The sequence below is a fragment of the Staurois parvus genome, unplaced genomic scaffold (genome assembly GCF_062004578.1).
Source record: "Staurois parvus isolate SC_StPar_1 unplaced genomic scaffold, SC_StPar_1.0 ptg000485l, whole genome shotgun sequence".
NCBI lineage: Eukaryota > Metazoa > Chordata > Amphibia > Anura > Ranidae > Staurois > Staurois parvus.
This window is the reverse complement of record NW_028318281.1, coordinates 251,226-271,662: the sequence shown is the minus strand read 5'-3', so window position 1 is coordinate 271,662 and position 20,437 is coordinate 251,226. Positions and strand designations below refer to the sequence as shown.

At 48.3% G+C, this 20,437-nt stretch overlaps 1 protein-coding gene across 1 annotated transcript in view; it reads right to left on the bottom strand.

Moving 5' to 3' along the window:
- The window catches only part of LOC149452295 (uncharacterized), a 192,827-nt gene that overhangs the window by 77,468 nt on the left and 94,922 nt on the right, over positions 1-20,437 (bottom strand). Inside the window, exons 15-17 of the mRNA XM_089689531.1 lie at positions 20,065-20,181; positions 14,999-15,097; positions 9,100-9,300 (exon numbers count right to left, since the gene is read on the bottom strand). Coding sequence (XP_089545657.1) covers positions 9,100-9,300; positions 14,999-15,097; positions 20,065-20,181 — 417 coding nt within the window. The remainder of the gene's footprint in view (positions 1-9,099; positions 9,301-14,998; positions 15,098-20,064; positions 20,182-20,437) is intronic.

The window sequence follows — 20,437 nt, the reverse complement described above, 5'->3', positions numbered from 1 at the left end:
CCAGTCCGGACACTTTCACCCCCTTCCAGTCCAAACACTTTCACTCCCTTCCAGTCCAAACACTTTCACCCCCTTCCAGTCCAAACACTTCCCCCCCCTTCCAGTCCGGACGCTTTCACCCCCTTCCAGTCCGGACGCTTCCCCCCCCTTCCAGTCCGGACACTTTCCCCCCCTTCCAGTCCAAACACTTTCCCCCCCTTCCAGTCCAAACACTTTCCCCCCCTTCCAGTCCGGACACTTTCCCCCCCTTCCAGTCCGGACACTTTCACCCCCTTCCAGTCCGGACACTTTCACCCCCTTCCAGTCCGGACACTTTCACCCCCTTCCAGTCCGGACACTTTCCCCCCCTTCCAGTCCGGATACTTTCACCCCCTTCCAGTCCGGACACTTTCACCCCCTTCCAGTCCGGACACTTTCACCCACTTCCAGTCCGGACACTTTCCCCCCCTTCCAGTCCGGATACTTTCACCCCCTTCCAGTCCGGACACTTTCACCCCCTTCCAGTCCAAACACTTTCACCCCCTTCCAGTCCGGACGCTTTCCCCCCCTTCCAGTCCGGACGCTTTCCCCCCCTTCCAGTCCGGACTCTTTCCCCCCCTTCCAGTCCGGACGCTTTCACCCCCCTTCCAGTCCGGACGCTTTCCCCACCTTCCAGTCCGGACGCTTTCCCCACCTTCCAGTCCGGACGCTTTCACCCCCTTCCAGTCCGGACGCTTTCACCCCCTTCCAGTCCGGACGCTTTCCCCCCCTTCCAGTCCGGACGCTTTCACCCCCTTCCAGTCCGGACGCTTTCACCCCCTTCCAGTCCGGACGCTTTCCCCCCCTTCCAGTCCGGACGCTTTCCCCCCCTTCCAGTCCGGACGCTTTCCCCACCTTCCAGTCCGGACACTTTCCCCCCCTTCCAGTCCGGACACTTTCCCCCCCTTCCAGTCCGGACACTTTCCCCCCCTTCCAGTCCGGACACTTTCCCCCCTTCCAGTCCGGACACTTTCCCCCCCTTCCAGTCCGGACATTTTCCCCCACTTCCAGTCCGGACACTTTCACCCCCTTCCAGTCCGGACACTTTCACCCCCTTCCAGTCCGGACACTTTCACCCCCTTCCAGTCCGGACACTTTCACCCCCTTCCAGTCCAAACACTTTCACCCCCTTCCAGTCCAAACACTTTCACCCCCTTCCAGTCCAAACACTTTCACCCCCTTCCAGTCCAAACACTTTCACCCCCTTCCAGTCCAAACACTTTCACCCCCTTCCAGTCCAAACACTTTCACCCCCTTCCAGTCCAAACACTTCCCCCCCCTTCCAGTCCGGACGCTTTCACCCCCTTCCAGTCCGGACGCTTTCCCCCCCTTCCAGTCCGGACGCTTTCCCCCCCTTCCAGTCCGGACGCTTTCCCCCCCTTCCAGTCCGGACGCTTTCCCCCCCTTCCAGTCCGGACGCTTTCACCCCCCTTCCAGTCCGGACGCTTTCCCCACCTTCCAGTCCGGACACTTTCCCCCCCTTCCAGTCCAATCACTTTCACCCCCTTCCAGTCCAAACACTTTCCCCCCCTTCCAGTCCGGACACTTTCCCCCCCTTCCAGTCTAAACACTTTCACCCCCTTCCAGTCCAAACACTTTCACCCCCTTCCAGTCCAAACACTTTCACCCCCTTCCAGTCCAAACACTTTCACCCCCTTTCAGTCCGGACGCTTTCACCCCCTTCCAGTCCAAACACTTTCACCCCCTTTCAGTCCGGACGCTTTCCCCCCCTTCCAGTCCGGACGCTTTCACCCCCTTCCAGTCCAGACGCTTTCACCCCCTTCCAGTCCGGACGCTTTCCCCCCCTTCCAGTCCGGACGCTTTCCCCCCCTTCCAGTCCGGACGCTTTCCCCCCCTTCCAGTCCGGACGCTTTCCCCCCCTTCCAGTCCGGACGCTTTCCCCCCCTTCCAGTCCGGACACTTTCACCCCCTTCCAGTCCGGACACTTTCCCCCCCTTCCAGTCCGGACACTTTCCCCCCTTCCTGCACAGGCCAATTTTCAGCTTTCAGTGCTATCACATTTTGAATGACAATTGCGCAGTCATGCAACACTGTACCCATATGTTTCTGTTAGCATTTTTTTTAAGACAGATAAAGCTTTATTTTGGTGGTATTTATTCACCACTGGGATTTTTATTTTTTTTGCTATATAAATGAAAATGTCCAAAAATTTTGAAAAAAAGTGTTTTTCATATAAAATTTTGCAAATAATTAATCTTTCTTCATAAATCTTGGCCAAAATTTATTCGGTTATATTTTTAGTAAAACCATAATAACCCAAATTAGTTTATAACCAAAAATTATAATTTAAAAAAAAAAAATGTTTACATTTTTATTTTATTTTTTTAATATTATTATTTATGTTTTTTTCTTTTTTTCTTACATACCGTCACCCTAGAACAGTGGTTCTCAACCTTTCTAATGCCGCGACCCCTTAATACAGTTCCTCATGTTGTGGTGACCCCCAACCATAATATTATTTTCGTTGCTACTTCATAACTGTAATTTTGCAGTGAGAGGAATAGTGCCCCATCATTGGTATCAGTAGTAGGAATAATGCCCCATCATTGGTGTCAGTGGGAGGAATAGTGTCCCATCACTGATGTCAATGGGAGGAATAGTGCCCCATCATTGGTATCAGTGGGAGGAATAGTGCCCCATCATTGGTGTCAGTGGTAGGAATAGTGCCCCATCATAGGTGTCAGTGGGAGGAATAGTGCCCCTTCATTGGTATCAGTAGTAGGAATAATGCCCCATCATTGGTGTCAGTGGGAGGAATAGTGCCCCATCATAGGTGTCAGTGGGAGGAATAGTGCCCCATCATAGGTGTCAGTGGGGGGAATAGTGCCCATCATTGGTGTCAGTGGGAGGAATAGTGCCCCATCATTGGTGTCAGTGGGAGGAATAGTGCCCCATCATTGGTATCAGTGGGAGGAATAGTGCCCCGTCATTGGTGTCAGTGGGAGAAATAGTGCCCCATCATTGGTATCAGTGGGAGGAATAGTGCCCCATCATAGGTGTCAGTGGGAGGAATAGTGCCCCATCATAGGTGTCAGTGGGAGGAATAGCAGCCCCAATGTTGGTGTCAGTGGGAGGAATAGTGCCCCATCGTTGGTATCAGTGGGAGGAATAGTGCCCCATCATAGGTGTCAGTGGGAGGAATAGTGCCCCATCATAGGTGTCAGTGGGAGGAATAGCAGCCCCAATGTTGGTGTCAGTGGGAGGAATAGTGCCCCATCGTTGGTGTCAGTGGGGGAGGAATAGTGCCCCATCGTTGGTGTCAGTGGGGGAGGAATAGTGCCCCATCGTTGGTGTCAGTGGGGGAGGAATAGTGCCCCATCGTTGGTGTCAGTGGGGGAGGAATAGTGCCCCATCGTTGGTGTCAGTGGGGGAGGAATAGTGCCCCATCGTTGGTGTCAGTGGGGGAGGAATAGTGCCCCATCGTTGGTGTCAGTGGGGGAGGAATAGTGCCCCATCGTTGGTGTCAGTGGGGGAGGAATAGTGCCCCATCGTTGGTGTCAGTGGGGGAGGAATAGTGCCCCATCGTTGGTGTCAGTGGGGGAGGAATAGTGCCCCATCGTTGGTGTCAGTGGGGGAGGAATAATGCCCCATCATTGGTGTCAGTGGGAGGAATAGTGTCCCATCACTGATGTCAATGGGAGGAATAGTGCCCCATCATTGGTATCAGTGGGAGGAATAGTTCCCCATCATTGGTGTCAGTGGTAGGAATAGTGCCCCATCATAGGTGTCAGTGGGAGGAATAGTGCCCCTTCATTGGTATCAGTAGTAGGAATAATGCCCCATCATTGGTGTCAGTGGGAGGAATAGTGCCCCATCATAGGTGTCAGTGGGAGGAATAGTGCCCCATCATAGGTGTCAGTGGGGGGAATAGTGCCCATCATTGCTGTCAGTGGGAGGAATAGTGCCCCATCATTGGTGTCAGTGGGAGGAATAGTGCCCCGTCATTGGTATCAGTGGGAGGAATAGTGCCCCGTCATTGGTGTCAGTGGGAGAAATAGTGCCCCATCATTGGTATCAGTGGGAGGAATAGTGCCCCATCATTGGTGTCAGTGGGAGGAATAGTGCCCCGTCATTGGTATCAGTGGGAGGAATAGTGCCCCGTCATTGGTGTCAGTGGGAGAAATAGTGCCCCATCATTGGTATCAGTGGGAGGAATAGTGCCCCATCATAGGTGTCAGTGGGAGGAATAGTGCCCCATCATAGGTGTCAGTGGGAGGAATAGCAGCCCCAATGTTGGTGTCAGTGGGAGGAATAGTGCCCCATCGTTGGTATCAGTGGGAGGAATAGTGCCCCATCATAGGTGTCAGTGGGAGGAATAGTGCCCCATCATAGGTGTCAGTGGGAGGAATAGCAGCCCCAATGTTGGTGTCAGTGGGAGGAATAGTGCCCCATCGTTGGTGTCAGTGGGAGGAATAGTGCCCCATCGTTGGTGTCAGTGGGGGAGGAATAGTGCCCCATCGTTGGTGTCAGTGGGGGAGGAATAGTGCCCCATCGTTGGTGTCAGTGGGGGAGGAATAGTGCCCCATCGTTGGTGTCAGTGGGGGAGGAATAGTGCCCCATCGTTGGTGTCAGTGGGGGAGGAATAGTGCCCCATCGTTGGTGTCAGTGGGGGAGGAATAGTGCCCCATCGTTGGTGTCAGTGGGGGAGGAATAGTGCCCCATCGTTGGTGTCAGTGGGGGAGGAATAATGCCCCATCATTGGTGTCAGTGGGAGGAATAGTGTCCCATCACTGATGTCAATGGGAGGAATAGTGCCCCATCATTGGTATCAGTGGGAGGAATAGTGCCCCATCATTGGTGTCAGTGGTAGGAATAGTGCCCCATCATAGGTGTCAGTGGGAGGAATAGTGCCCCTTCATTGGTATCAGTAGTAGGAATAATGCCCCATCATTGGTGTCAGTGGGAGGAATAGTGCCCCATCATAGGTGTCAGTGGGAGGAATAGTGCCCCATCATAGGTGTCAGTGGGGGGAATAGTGCCCATCATTGGTGTCAGTGGGAGGAATAGTGCCCCGTCATTGGTGTCAGTGGGAGAAATAGTGCCCCATCATTGGTATCAGTGGGAGGAATAGTGCCCCATCATAGGTGTCAGTGGGAGGAATAGTGCCCCATCATAGGTGTCAGTGGGAGGAATAGCAGCCCCAATGTTGGTGTCAGTGGGAGGAATAGTGCCCCATCGTTGGTGTCAGTGGGAGGAATAGTGCCCCATCGTTGGTGTCAGTGGGGGAGGAATAGTGCCCCATCGTTGGTGTCAGTGGGGGAGGAATAGTGCCCCATCGTTGGTGTCAGTGGGGGAGGAATAGTGCCCCATCGTTGGTGTCAGTGGGGGAGGAATAGTGCCCCATCGTTGGTGTCAGTGGGGGAGGAATAGTGCCCCATCGTTGGTGTCAGTGGGGGAGGAATAGTGCCCCATCGTTGGTGTCAGTGGGGGAGGAATAGCGCCCCATCATTGGTGTCAGTGGGGGGAGGAATCGTGCCCCATCGTTGGTGTCAGTGGGGGAGGAATAGTGCCCCATCGTTGGTGTCAGTGGGGGAGGAATAGTGCCTATCATTGGTGTCAGTGGGGGGAGGAATCGTGCCCCATCGTTGGTGTCAGTGGGGGAGGAATAGTGCCCCATCGTTGGTGTCAGTGGGGGAGGAATAGTGCCCCATCGTTGGTGTCAGTGGGGGGAGGAATAGTGCCCCATCGTTGGTGTCAGTGGGGGGAGGAATAGTGCCCCATCGTTGGTGTCAGTGGGGGGAGGAATAGTGCCCCATCGTTGGTGTCAGTGGGGGGAGGAATAGTGCCCCATCGTTGGTGTCAGTGGGGGGAGGAATAGTGCCCCATCGTTGGTGTCAGTGGGGGGAGGAATAGTGCCCCATCGTTGGTGTCAGTGGGGGGAGGAATAGTGCCCCATCGTTGGTGTCAGTGGGGGGAGGAATAGTGCCCCATCGTTGGTGTCAGTGGGGGGAGGAATAGTGCCCCATCGTTGGTGTCAGTGGGGGGAGGAATAGTGCCCCATCGTTGGTGTCAGTGGGGGGAGGAATAGTGCCCCATCGTTGGTGTCAGTGGGGGGAGGAATAGTGCCCCATCGTTGGTGTCAGTGGGGGGAGGAATAGTGCCCCATCGTTGGTGTCAGTGGGGGGAGGAATAGTGCCCCATCGTTGGTGTCAGTGGGGGGAGGAATAGTGCCCCATCGTTGGTGTCAGTGGGGGGAGGAATAGTGCCCCATCGTTGGTGTCAGTGGGGGGAGGAATAGTGCCCCATCGTTGGTGTCAGTGGGGGGAGGAATAGTGCCCCATCGTTGGTGTCAGTGGGGGGAGGAATAGTGCCCCATCGTTGGTGTCAGTGGGGGGAGGAATAGTGTCCCATCGTTGGTGTCAGTGGGGGGAGGAATAGTGCCTCATCGTTGGTGTCAGTGGGAGGAATAGTGTCCCATCACTGATGTCAATGGGAGGAATAGTGCTCCATCATTGGTATCAGTAGTAGGAATAATGCCCCATCATTGGTGTCAGTGGTAGGAATAGTGCCCCATCATAGGTGTCAGTGGTAGGAATAGTGCCCCATCATTGGTGTCAGTGGGAGGAATAGTGCCCCATCATAGGTGTCAGTGGGAGGAATAGTTCCCCATCATAGGTGTCAGTGGGGGGAAAAGTGCCCATCATTGGTGTCAGTGGGAGGAATAGTGCCCCGTCATTGGTGTCAGTGGGAGGAATAGTGCCCCGTCATTGGTGTCAGTGGGAGGAATAGTGCCCCATCATTGGTGTCAGTGGGAGAAATAGTGCCACGTCATTGGTGTCAGTGGGAGGAATAGTGCCCGTCATAGGTGTCAGTGGGGGGAATAGTGCCCCATCATTGGTGTCAGTGGGGGGAATAGTGCCCCATCATAGGTGTAAGTGGGGGGAATAGTGCCCCATCATAGGTGTCAGTGGAAGGAATAGTGCCCCATCATAGGTGTCAGTGGAAGGAATAGTGCTCCATCATTGGTATCAGTGGGAGGAATAGTGTCCCATCATTGGTGTCAGTGGGAGGAATAGTGCCCCAACATTGGTATCAGTGGGAGGAATAGTGCCCCATCATTGGTATCAGTGGGAGGAATAGTGCCCCATCATTGGTGTCAGTGGGAGGAATAGTGCCCCATCGTTGGTATCAGGGGGAGGAATAATGCCCCAATGTTGGTGTCAGTGGGAGGAATAGTGCCCCATCGTTGGTGTCAGTGGGAGGAATAGTGCCCCATCGTTGGTGTCAGTGGGGGAGGAATAGTGCCCCATCGTTGGTGTCAGTGGGGGAGGAATAGTGCCCCATCGTTGGTGTCAGTGGGGGGAGGAATAGTGCCCCATCGTTGGTGTCAGTGGGGGGAGGAATAGTGCCCCATCGTTGGTGTCAGTGGGGGGAGGAATCGTGCCTCATCGTTGGTGTCAGTGGGGGGAGGAATCGTGCCTCATCATTGGTAGTAGTGAATCCAATGATGGGGCACTATTCCTCCCACTGACACCAATGATACTTACCTTGCTGACCCCTGCTCCAGCCTGGGCTCGCTCGCTCCCTCCCTCTCCCATGGTACAGACACTTACCTGTCAGCTGTCTTCCTTCTCCGGCCGCTCTCCTCCTCTTCACCCGCTCGATCTTCGCGGTGCCGCTCGGCTCCTCCTCTCCAAGCTCCACCTCCTCGCCGGTGATTGGCCGCCTGTGTGCCTCTCCTGAGCTACAGTTCCGGCGGCCAATCACCGGCGAGGATCTCGAGGGTGTGTCCAGATGACAGGGGCGGCATGTCATCCCGCCCACACCTGGAGACGGATAGAGCAGCGGTGTCTCGGTTCCTAAGACCATCGGAAATATGTGTTTTCCGATGGTCTTAGGCGACCCCTGGGAAAGAGTCGTTCGACCCCCAGGTTGAGAACCGCTGCCCTAGAAGTACAGTGTCACCATGGTGACACTGTACTACTTGTGGGGGGTGATGAAGATTTTTTTTTTTACACTGATTACACCAATAAAGGCTGTAATATCAATCATTTCTCCTCTCTGGCTGCATTCTTACAGCCATTGAGAAATACTGTGTGAGCTGTGATTGGTCACAGCTTATCACATGGTACAAGGCTGTTGTGAATGGCCCTGTACCATGTGACCTCTGTGATCATTCACAGATTTCACACGTAGTAAGCAATGATGTCAGAAGTGACATCTTGCGTACTACTTTGCATGTGATCACTGATTGGCCAAGGAGTTGGAAAGGGGGAAGTTGGCCCATCCCTGTCCAAGGAGTTGGGAAGGTGGGATTTGGCTCATCCCTGTCTCATCCCTGTCGAAGGAGTTGGGAAGGGGGCAGTTGGCCCATCCCTGTCCAAGGAGTTGGGAAGGGGGAGTTGGCCCATCCCTGTCCAAGGAGTTGGGAGGGGGGAGTTGGCCCATCCCTGTCCAAGGAGTTGGGAAGGGGGGAGTTGGCCCATCCCTGTCCAAGGAGTTGGGAAGGGGGGAGTTGGCCCATCCCTGTCCAAGGAGTTGGGAAGGGGGGAGTTGGCCCATCCCTGTCCAAGGAGTTGGGAAGGGGGGAGTTGGCCCATCCCTGTCCAAGGAGTTGGGAAGGGGGGAGTTGGCCCATCCCTGTCTCATCCCTGTCCAAGCAGTTGGGAAGGGGGGAGTTGGACAATCCCTGTCCAAGGAGTTGGGAAGGGGGGAGTTTGCCCATCCCTGTCTCCTCCCTGTTCAAGGAGTTGGGAAGGGGGGTGTTGGCCCAACCCTGTCCAAGGAGTTGGGAAGGGGGGAGCTGGCCCATCCATGTCTCATCCCTGTCCAAGGAGTTGGGAAGGGGGGAGTTAGCCCATCCCTGTCCAAGGAGTTGGGAAGGGGGGAGTTGGCCCATCCCTGTCCAAGGAGTTGGGAAGGGGGGAGTTGGCCCATCCCTGTCCAAGGAGTTGGGAAGGGGGGAGTTGGCCCATCCCTGTCTCATCCCTGTCCAAGCAGTTGGGAAGGGGGGAGTTGGCCCTGTCAGACAGGCAGTTTGGGGCTCTACAATTTCTAATGACCACCCTGTTGGTGAATACTGAATTGCTTCTGACGAGGGATTCATATTTCATAGCTTACCAAGGACATGGCGTCAATGCTGGCGAGGTAATTCTCCACCAGCAGTTTAACAAGGTGATTGAAGCCGTTTTCAGCACACAGGTGAAGTGGTGTCAGGCCCAGTTTGGTTTTGGCGTTCACGAATGCCTTGTGCCGCAGCAGGATATCCGCCATCTTGTCGTGGCCATTCTCACAAGCAAGGTGTAGGGCTGCTTTGCCATGCTGCAGAGGGTGAAACATTTCATTATCTGTAAAGTGTATGTACGGCCAGGTCTGGATAGGGTAAAGAAGGGTTTGAACCCCTATCAGCCAAAACACCTTTTGGTTTTGGATAGAGTGTAGAAGAGTTAGATCTCCTGTCCACCAACACTTATTCCATTGGATTGGGGTGGCATCAGGGGCGGACTGACCAATTGAGAACTCGGGCCCGGGGGCAGTAGGGGGCCCCATGAGATGCCCCTGGTACCTTTCATAGGCTTTTTTGGGTGTGGTTTGAGTGTGGGCGAGGACACAGGCGCCCTATGATCCCCTATTGCCCGGGGGTCCCATGAGTTGTCAGTCCGCCCCTGGGTGGCATGTAGAAGAGTTAGAATCCCCATCCCCCTATTTTACCAAAACAAAAATACCATTTTGGACTTTCCAACCTTTGATGTGACACCCTTACTACCTTTTACATAGCTGACATTTTTATTGCTCTGTGTGTCCCTGCTGGGTATATTCTCACTCTGTATTTGTCCCCGTGACCATTGTCTCCAAGGAAGAATGTGGTGGAACATCCAACATTTTCCAGGTGTCTCTGAACAGGAAGTGAGGGGAAATCGTCCAATGAAGGCATTGGTTTCCTCTCACTTTGTTGATATTTCCCCTAAAATACAATAAAAAACAAAAAACAAGGGTTCTAAACATTACTAGCTCTATCCAAAACTAAAACGTCAACTAAATTTATAGCAGTGGTGGTCAACTTTCTCAAACTGGGGGGGGGGGGCTCAAATGTGGCCCCTGACATCAGCAAAGGGCCACATATGATATCTGCTAAATGTAATGCCATAGAAAATTGTCAGAGAATGCAGACATAATACAGGAGATGGTAAGAGACTTTAGACATGGTGCAGAAGACTGTCAGAGATTGCAGACATACTACAGGAGATGGCCGGAGACTGAAGTGATGTTACGAAGAAATAAAGACGTACTAAAGGAGGAGACAGTTGGAGCCTGCAAACATACTACAGGAGATGATCAGAGACTGAAGACATGTTAGGAGAGGTGAAGACATACTACAGAAGATGGTCGGAGACTGGGGACATACTCCAGGTGATGGTCAGAGACTGAAGACATGTTACAAGAGGTGAAGACATACTACAGGAGATGGTCAAAGACTGAAGACATGTTAGGAGAGGTGAAGACATACTACAGAAGATGGTCGGAGACTGGGGACATACTCCAGGTGATGGTCAGAGACTGAAGACATGTTACAAGAGGTGAAGACATACTACAGGAGATGGTCAAAGACTGAAGACATGTTAGGAGAGGTGAAGACATACTACAGAAGATGGTCGGAGACTGGGGACATACTCCAGGTGATGGTCAGAGACTGAAGACATGTTACAAGAGATTAAGACATACTACAAATGATGGTCAGAGACTGAAGACATGTTACAAGAGGTGAAGACATACTACAGGAGATGGTCAAAGACTGAAGACATGTTACAAGAGATGAAGATATACTACAGGAGATGGTCAGAGACTGAAGACATGTTACAAGAGATGAAGATATACTACAGGAGATGGTCAGAGACTGAAGACATGTTACAAGAGATGAAGACATACTACAGGAGATGGTCAGAGACTGAAGACATGTTGTGAGAGATGATGACATACTACAGGAGATGGTCAGAGACTGAAGACATGTTACAAGAGATGAAGACATGAAGACATACTAGCCGTCCTCGGGCCCCTTCTCTTCTCCATCTACACCTCCTCCCTTGGCCAACTCATACACTCTCACGGCTTCAACTGCCATCTCTATGCCGACGACACACAAATCTATCTCTCAACCCCCCACCTCACCCCCTCGGTCTCCGCCTGAATCACACACCTACTGAGTGACATATCTGACTGGATGTCGCTCCACTTTCTTAAACTGAACCTCTCCAAAACCGAGCTCCTAGTCTTCCCCCCCAGCCCGGACCCCACCCCCCACTGACTTCTCCATCATGTCCAACAACACCACCACCAAACCCGCCCCGCAGGCCAGAGTACTTGGTGTCATTCTGGACTCCAACCTATCCTTCCAGCCCCAAGTCCAATCTTTAACAAACTCGTGCAGACTCCACCTCCGCAACATGGCCAAAATCCGCACGTTCCTAACTCCAGAAACCACTAAACAGCTCATCCACTCCCTCATCATATCACGACTCGACTACTGCAACTCCCTCCTCACTGGCCTGCCTCGCCGCTGGCTATCCCCGCTTCAGCCCATCCTGAATACGGCTTCTAGACTCATTCATCTTTCCAACCGCTCCGTCTCCGCCACCCCCCTCTGCCAATCCCTCCACTGGCTTCCGATTGCGCAACGGATCAAATTCAAAATCCTAACACTGACGTACAAAGCTGTCCACCATACTGCCCCGAACTACATCACTGACCTAATATCCAAGTACCGCCCAGCACGCACACTCCGCTCCTCACAAGACCTCCTTCTCCCTAGTTCCCTGGTCTCCTCCTCCCATGCCCGCCTCCAGGACTTCTCCAGGGTGTCACCCATCCTCTGGAACTCCCTGCCCCAACCCATCAGATTATCACCTACTCTCCTCTCCTTTAGGCGCACCCTGAAAACCCACCTCTTCAGGGAAGCCTACCCCACCCCCTGCTAACTTGCCGACCTCCTCCACTCTTCCTACCACTCCATCCCCCACAGCTATCTCCTCCTGTACCACTATCCCCTCCCTCCTAGATTGTAAGATCCAAGGAGCAGGGCCCTCGATCCCCTCATGTTTTGCATTGTATTGTTATTGTTCTGTCACATGTTATGAGAGATGGTGAGAGACTGGGGACATATTACAGGAGATGGACAGAGACTGAAGACATGTTACAAGAGATGAAGATATACTACAGGAGATGGTTGGAGATTGCGAACATACTCCAGGACATGGTCAAAGACTACAAACAGAGGGAAGGTCCTTCAGCAGCCAAGGCTAAATGGCCAAAGTGTTCCCCCATCCATTAGTTATGAACTATGTCAGCAACATACTTTGGAACCCCTTTCCTGCTGAAGCACCCATGGCACCCAATTTCTCTGCCTATCCGTTGGCCCAGTCTTGCCCAGTTCTACTCTTCCCACCAAGAAAAAGATTTCTTGCCATCATCTTATACACCAGTAATACATATATACTGCAGCGCTTAACAAAGTGACAAATTAGTGAAAACAACAGTGAAAAATATATCATATAAATACCGTATTTATTCGAGTATAACGCGCACACGTGTATAATGCGCACCCATAATTTTCGATTAAAAATCGGTATAAAATTTTGTTTCACTTTTCCTCGGCTCAGACCAAGCATTGTAATTGACAAACGTTGTTGAACACGTGCGGCCATGATAAAAATCATTTATTGACAAGGTAAACACAATACCGAAATAAAATTACCGGTAACAATATTTATTTAAAATGCTTCAAAGTCAGATTCATCATCATCAGATACACTAAAGAGTTGTTCCCATTCTTCTAGAGTTAATTTATCATCAGTGTCCCAGTTGGCAGGAACATCTGTTTCTCCAGCTTCTTCGCTTTCTTCTGAGTCTGAATTCCACAGCAGGTCGTCTTCTGTGCCGTCCATTTTATTGCTGATGCCTGTCTTTAAAAAACTCTTGATGATCATTTCTTTTGGCATGTCTTCCCATGATGTTTTAATCCAAGATGTCACGAGAGATAGGCCAGGTTTCTTGAGGTTTCCTTTTGCAGTCAATTCTTTGTCTTCGGATTTCATCCAGGTAATCCACTTTTCCCTGACTCTGTCTTTGAAGGGTTTGTTTAAAACAACATCGAGTGGCTGAAGAATAGAGGTTAGTCCACCTGGAATCACAGCTTGAAATGTCTTTAGACTTTTCAGTTTGTCTTTCACAGTGTCTGTCAGGTGTGAGCGGAACTGGTCCCATACAAGCATGGATTTCTTCAGTAGTGCGCCTGGTCTAGTATTCCAAACTTTATTTAACCATAAAATGATGCCCTTCTCATCCATCCATCCTTTAGGATGACAATGGATCACGACACCTGGTGGAAATTTAACTCCTTTTGGAATAGTCTTTGTTTTAAAAATCACCATTGGTTTAAGTTTAAAACCGTCTGCCATACAGGATAACGCAACCGTAAAATGAGTTTTCTCATGGCCTGTGGTTTTAATCTGGACTGTGTGCTTCCCTTTGCTGTCAATTGTCCTGTTGCCTGGTAGGTCAAAACACATGGGGGTCTCATCCATATTGCCTATCTGTGAAATTTCAAAATTAATCTGCTTGCGTTGGTTGATTATAAAGGTATGGAATGAAGTGATCTTCTCTGCTAAATCATTTGGCAGCTTCTGCGCTATCTTTGTTTTCTGGCGTATTATAAGTCCATGCCTTTTCATAAACTTTTGTGTCCATCCATTAGAGGCTTTGAAGGTTGAATCTTTGCAAAACTTTTGGGCTTGAAGTCTAATGTGGAGTGATGTGACAATGTACCCACTACTTCTTTGGTCAATGATCCATTCATAAAGTTCCTTCTCCATGTCTGGGTACATGGCTTGTCTCCCTCGTTGTGCTTTTTTGGTTTTATTCATATCTTTCAGGACGACTTTCTGTTTTCTCCATTCTCTAACATTCGTCTCTGGTACAGTGAATTCTCGGCTAGCTGCTCGATTTCCGTGAATTTCAGCATGACCAACAACTTTGAGCTTGAATGAAGCGTCATATGCAGAACGTTTTCTCTTGATTCCCTGAGTTGCCATCTAACGGGTACCAGTATATCAATAAATAATATGAAGAACACTACACTGAATATGATTATAAAATGAAGAACACAGCAAAACAGCAATGCTTACCGTAACGTGTGGGCGAGGAAAGGAAATGAAGAAGCGACCATACGAAATGAAGAGGCACAGGGGACGTTTTTTCTTCTTCTTTCTTTCTACAGTGAGCGCATGCGCCCTCAATGGACCGGCCGCCACTGCGTCACCCCACCAGTGCATCTCGCCAGTTCGGGCCGCCCACTGTACGCGACAAGGGGACGTAGAAAAAAAAAACGATCCCCTGTTTTCGCCGCCCCTTAAAGGGGCGGGGCCGGCACAGGGGACGTTTTTTTTTTCTTCGCGTACAGTGAGCGCCTGCGCCCTCAATGGATCGGCCGCCACTGCGTCACCCCACACCAACCCTCGTTTATAACGCGCACCCAAACTTTGATTTCTTTTTTTGGTTTAAAATTTTGCGCGTTATACTCGAATAAATACGGTAATTGTCCATCAAAAATAATCCAATAAAGGAAAGTCCCCAGAGACTGTGATGAAACAAAGGAAATCCAAGGACAGCTGTTGTGTCACCAACCACTCATATGAAAGGCTTACCAGAAAAGCGTGACCCCTGTTTAGAGTGGTCAATCACGCTTTGTTGTAAACAACCCAGAAAGCTGGACAACCGGATCCTCCTCCAGACCACCAAGAGAAAAAACAAAGATCAGAAGAGCAATAGACCCTAATTAGGGTAACTAATTTGTTAAGCTCTGCACTTTATATGTATTACTGTTTTACTGCCTGGTATCGGGGGTTTTAGTGTTTTAGAGTTCAGCTGCTGTATATTTGGACTTTATCATATATTAGAATTTCTTTAGCGCAGGTTTATATATATATTTCATCTTATACACCAGCCCAACCTCTCCATGACCTCTTACCTCATCAAACACATCCACCCTGGCATGATTCTGGAGTAGGATCTTCACCACTCCTGTGTGACCTCTCTCTGCTGCCACCAGTAATGGAGACCAGCCGTTCTGGAACAGGACAAATGTCACATCAGGGAACGATCTACAACACTTGGGGACAATCTACAACACATGAGGACAATCTACAACACTTGGGGACAATCTACAACACATGATGACAATCTACAACACATGATGACAATCTACAACATATGAGGACTATCTATAACACATGATAACAATCTACAACACGAGGACAATCTATAACACATGAGGACAATCTACAACACGAGGACAATCTACAACACATGAGGACAATCTACAACACTTGGGGACAATCTATAACACATGAGGCCAATCTACAACACATGAGGACAATCTACAACACTTGGGGACAATCTATAACACATGATTCGGACAATCTACAACACTTGGGGGCAATCTGCAACACCTGGAGATAATCTATAACACATAGGGACAATCTACAATACTTGGGGACAATCTACAACACATAGGGACAATCTACAACACATGGAGACAATCTACAACACATGAGGACAATCTACAACACATAGGGACAATCTACAACACATAGGGACAATCTACAACACATGGAGACAATCTACAACACATGAGGACAATCTACAACACTTGGGGACAATCTACAACACATGAGGACAATCTACAACACATGAGGACAATCTACAACACATGAGGACAATCTACAACACTTGGGGACAATCTATAACACTTGGGGACAATCTATAACACATGATGATGACAATCTATGACACATGGAGACAATCTATAATACATGAGGACAATCTACAACACTTGGGGACAATCTATAACACATGAGGCCAATCTACAACACATGAGGACAATCTACAACACTTGGGGACAATCTATAACACATGATTCGAACAATCTACAACACTTGGGGGCAATCTGCAACACCTGGAGATAATCTATAACACATAGGGACAATCTACAATACTTGGGGACAATCTACAATACTTGGGGACAATCTACAACACATGGAGACAATCTACAACACATGAGGACAATCTACAACACTTGGGGACAATCTAGAACACATGGAGACAATCTGCAACACTTGGGGACAATCTACAACACATGAGGACAATCTACAATATTTGGGGACAATCTACGACACTTGGGGACAATCTATAGCACATGAGGACAATCTACAACACTTGGGGACAATCTATAACACATGATGAGGACAATCTACAACACTTGGGGCAATCTGCAACACCTGGAGATAATCTATAACACATGAGGAGAATCTACAATACTTGGGGACAACCTACGACACAAGGAGACAGTTTACAACACTTGGGGACAATCTACAACACATGAGGACAATCTATAACACATGAGGACAATCTACAACACTTGGGGACAATCTACAACACTTGGGGACAATCTACAACACTTGGGGACAATCTATTACACATGATAACAATCTATTACACATGATAACAATCTACAACACATGAGTACAACCTACAACACATGAGGACAATCTATAACACATGAGGACAATCTACAACACTTGGGGACAATCTATTACACATGATAACAATCTATTACACATGATAACAATCTACAACACATGAGGACAACCTACAACACATGAGGACAATCTATAACACATGAGGACAATCTACAACACTTGGGGACAATCTATAACACATGATGATGACAATCTACGACACATGAAGACAATCTATAATACATGAGGACAATCTACAACACTTGGGGACAATCTACAACACATGGAGACAATCTACAACACATAGGGACAATCTACAATACTTGGGGACAATCTACAACACATGAGGACAATCTACAACACTTGGGGACAATCTATAACACATGGAGACAATCTGCAACACTTGGGGACAATCTACAACACATGAGGACAATCTACAATATTTGGGGACAATCAACGACACTTGGGGAAATCTATAACACATGAGGACAATCTACAACACTTGGGGACAATCTACAACACATGAGGACAATCTACAACACTTGGGGACAATCTATAACACATGATGAGGACAATCTACAACACTTGGGGGCAATCTGCAACACTTGGTGACTATCTATAACACATGAGGGCAATCTACAACACTTGGGGACAATCTACAACACATGAGGACAATCTACAACACTTGGGGACAATCTATAACACATGAGGGCAATCTATAACACATGGAGACAATCTGCAACACTTGGGGACAATCTACAATATTTGGGGACAATCAACGACACTTGGGGACAATCTATAACACATGAGGACAATCTACAACACTTGGGGACAACCTATAACACATGAGGACAATCTACAACACTTGGGGACAACCTATAACACATGAGGACAATCTACAACACTTGGGGACAATCTACAACACATGAGGACAATCTACAACACTTGGGGACAATCTATAACACATGATGAGGACAATCTACAACACTTGGGGGCAATCTGCAACACTTGGTGACTATCTATAACACATGAGGGCAATCTACAACACTTGGGGACAATCTACAACACATGAGGACAATCTATAACACATGATGAGGACAATCCGCAACACTTGGGGACAATCTATAACACATGAGGGCAATCTACAACACTTGGGGACAATCTACAACACATGAGGACAATCTATAACACATGAGGACAATCTACAACACTTGGGGACAACCTATAACACATGAGGACAATCTACAACACTTGGGGACAACCTATAACACATGAGGACAATCTACAACACTTGGGGACAATCTACAACACATGAGGACAATCTGCAACACTTGGGGACAATCTGCAACACTTGGGGACAATCTCCAACACTTGGGGACAATCTGCAACACTTGGGGACAATCTATAACACATGATGAGGACAATCTACAACACATGATGAGGAGGACAATCTACAACACATGATGAGGAGGACAATCTACAGCACATGAGGACAATCTACAATATTTGGGGACAATCTACGACACTTGGGGACAATCTATAGCACATGAGGACAATCTACAACACTTGGGGACACTCTAGAACACATGGAGACAATCTGCAACACTTGGGGACAATCTACAACACATGAGGACAATCTACAATATTTGGGGACAATCTACGACACTTGGGGACAATCTATAGCACATGAGGACAATCTACAACACTTGGGGACAATCTATAACACATGATGAGGACAATCTACAACACTTGGGGCAATCTGCAACACCTGGAGATAATCTATAACACATGAGGACAATCTACAATACTTGGGGACAACCTACGACACAAGGAGACAGTTTACAACACTTGGGGACAATCTACAACACATGAGGACAATCTATAACACATGAGGACAATCTACAACACTTGGGGACAATCTATAACACTTGGGGACAATCTATTACACATGATAACAATCTATTACACATGATAACAATCTACAACACATGAGGACAACCTACAACACATGAGGACAATCTATAACACATGAGGACAATCTACAACACTTGGGGACAATCTATAACACATGATGATGACAATCTACGACACATGAAGACAATCTATAATACATGAGGACAATCTACAACACTTGGGGACAATCTATAACACATGGAGACAATCTACAACACATAGGGACAATCTACAATACTTGGGGACAATCTACAACACATGAGGACAATCTACAACACTTGGGGACAATCTATAACACATGGAGACAATCTGCAACACTTGGGGACAATCTACAACACATGAGGACAATCTACAATATTTGGGGACAATCAACGACACTTGGGGACAATCTATAACACATGAGGACAATCTACAACACTTGGGGAAATCTATAACACATGAGGACAATCTACAACACTTGGGGACAATCTACAACACATGAGGACAATCTACAACACTTGGGGACAATCTATAACACATGATGAGGACAATCTACAACACTTGGGGGCAATCTGCAACACTTGGTGACTATCTATAACACATGAGGGCAATCTACAACACTTGGGGACAATCTACAACACATGAGGACAATCTATAACACATGATGAGGACAATCCGCAACACTTGGGGACAATCTATAACACATGAGGACAATCTACAACACATGAGGACAATCTATAACACATGATAACAATCTACAACACATGAGGACAATCTATAACACATGAGGACAATCTACAACACATGAGGACAATCTGCAACACTTGGGGACAATCTCCAACACTTGGGGACAATCTGCAACACTTGGGGACAATCTATAACACATGATGAGGAGGACAATCTACAACACATGATGAGGAGGACAATCTACAACACATGAGGACAATCTACAACACTTGGGGACAATCTATAATACATGATGAGGAGGACAATCTACAACACTTGGGGGCAATCTGCAACACTTGGAGACAATCTATAATACATGAGGACAATCTAGGACACATGGAGACAATCTACGCCACACGGGGCTTTTCATCATTCTGCAACTCTTGTTTTCAAATGTAAAAAGTGGATTGGTGACTATGGAAATCATTCTTTTTCTCCCACTGGATGCCCTCAGTCTGATGGCCAGTATCATTCAACCCACTTGGTTGTCCTACCTGGACCCCCCCCTCCCGCCTGTGACTGGAGAGTGAAAGGTGAAGCAGCATAGCGATGAGCTCATCTCTCTGTCACTTTGCTCTCTCCTCCTACCAGCATGCTTCTTGCCAGCACATGCCTGAAGTTTAAAATTATTATCAGTATATTTATTATTATTATTAGTGCTTTATAAAATGCTCACATCTTCAGTGCATACAAATTCAACAGAAGCCTCTCACAAAATATTTTCTTAGAAGGTATGTAATCCAGTGCATTAGCATGATTGCCAAGTGAGTAACATTTTCAGTCTGTCCTTCTCAGATGCCCCCAATAGAGACTGTCCTGTATGAGGGACCTTTCTGTATGCATTTTGTTAGGTTCTCACCTTGGCCTGCTTGTTCATGGTCTGCTGAATGCTGCTGCCTCCGATATGGGTAATCATCTCCGATAAAACCTCCATGTTCCCCGTCCTGGCGCAGTAATGCAGCGGAGTCTCACCGGCCTTGTTTTTCAGAAATCACAATGTGTATTAGTATTTAGAACATACCCACATGGAAGAAAAATATATTTGAAATATATTTTAAAAATATTCTTCCCAAAATATATTGACATATATTTGAAATGCTACAATTTTGGCCGTATTCAATATGTTTCAAAATATATTTCAATAAATATATATATATACACTGCATGTTAAAATATGTTTTTATTACAAAATAAATGAAAAATATTTTTAAAAATACATTTTCAAATATACT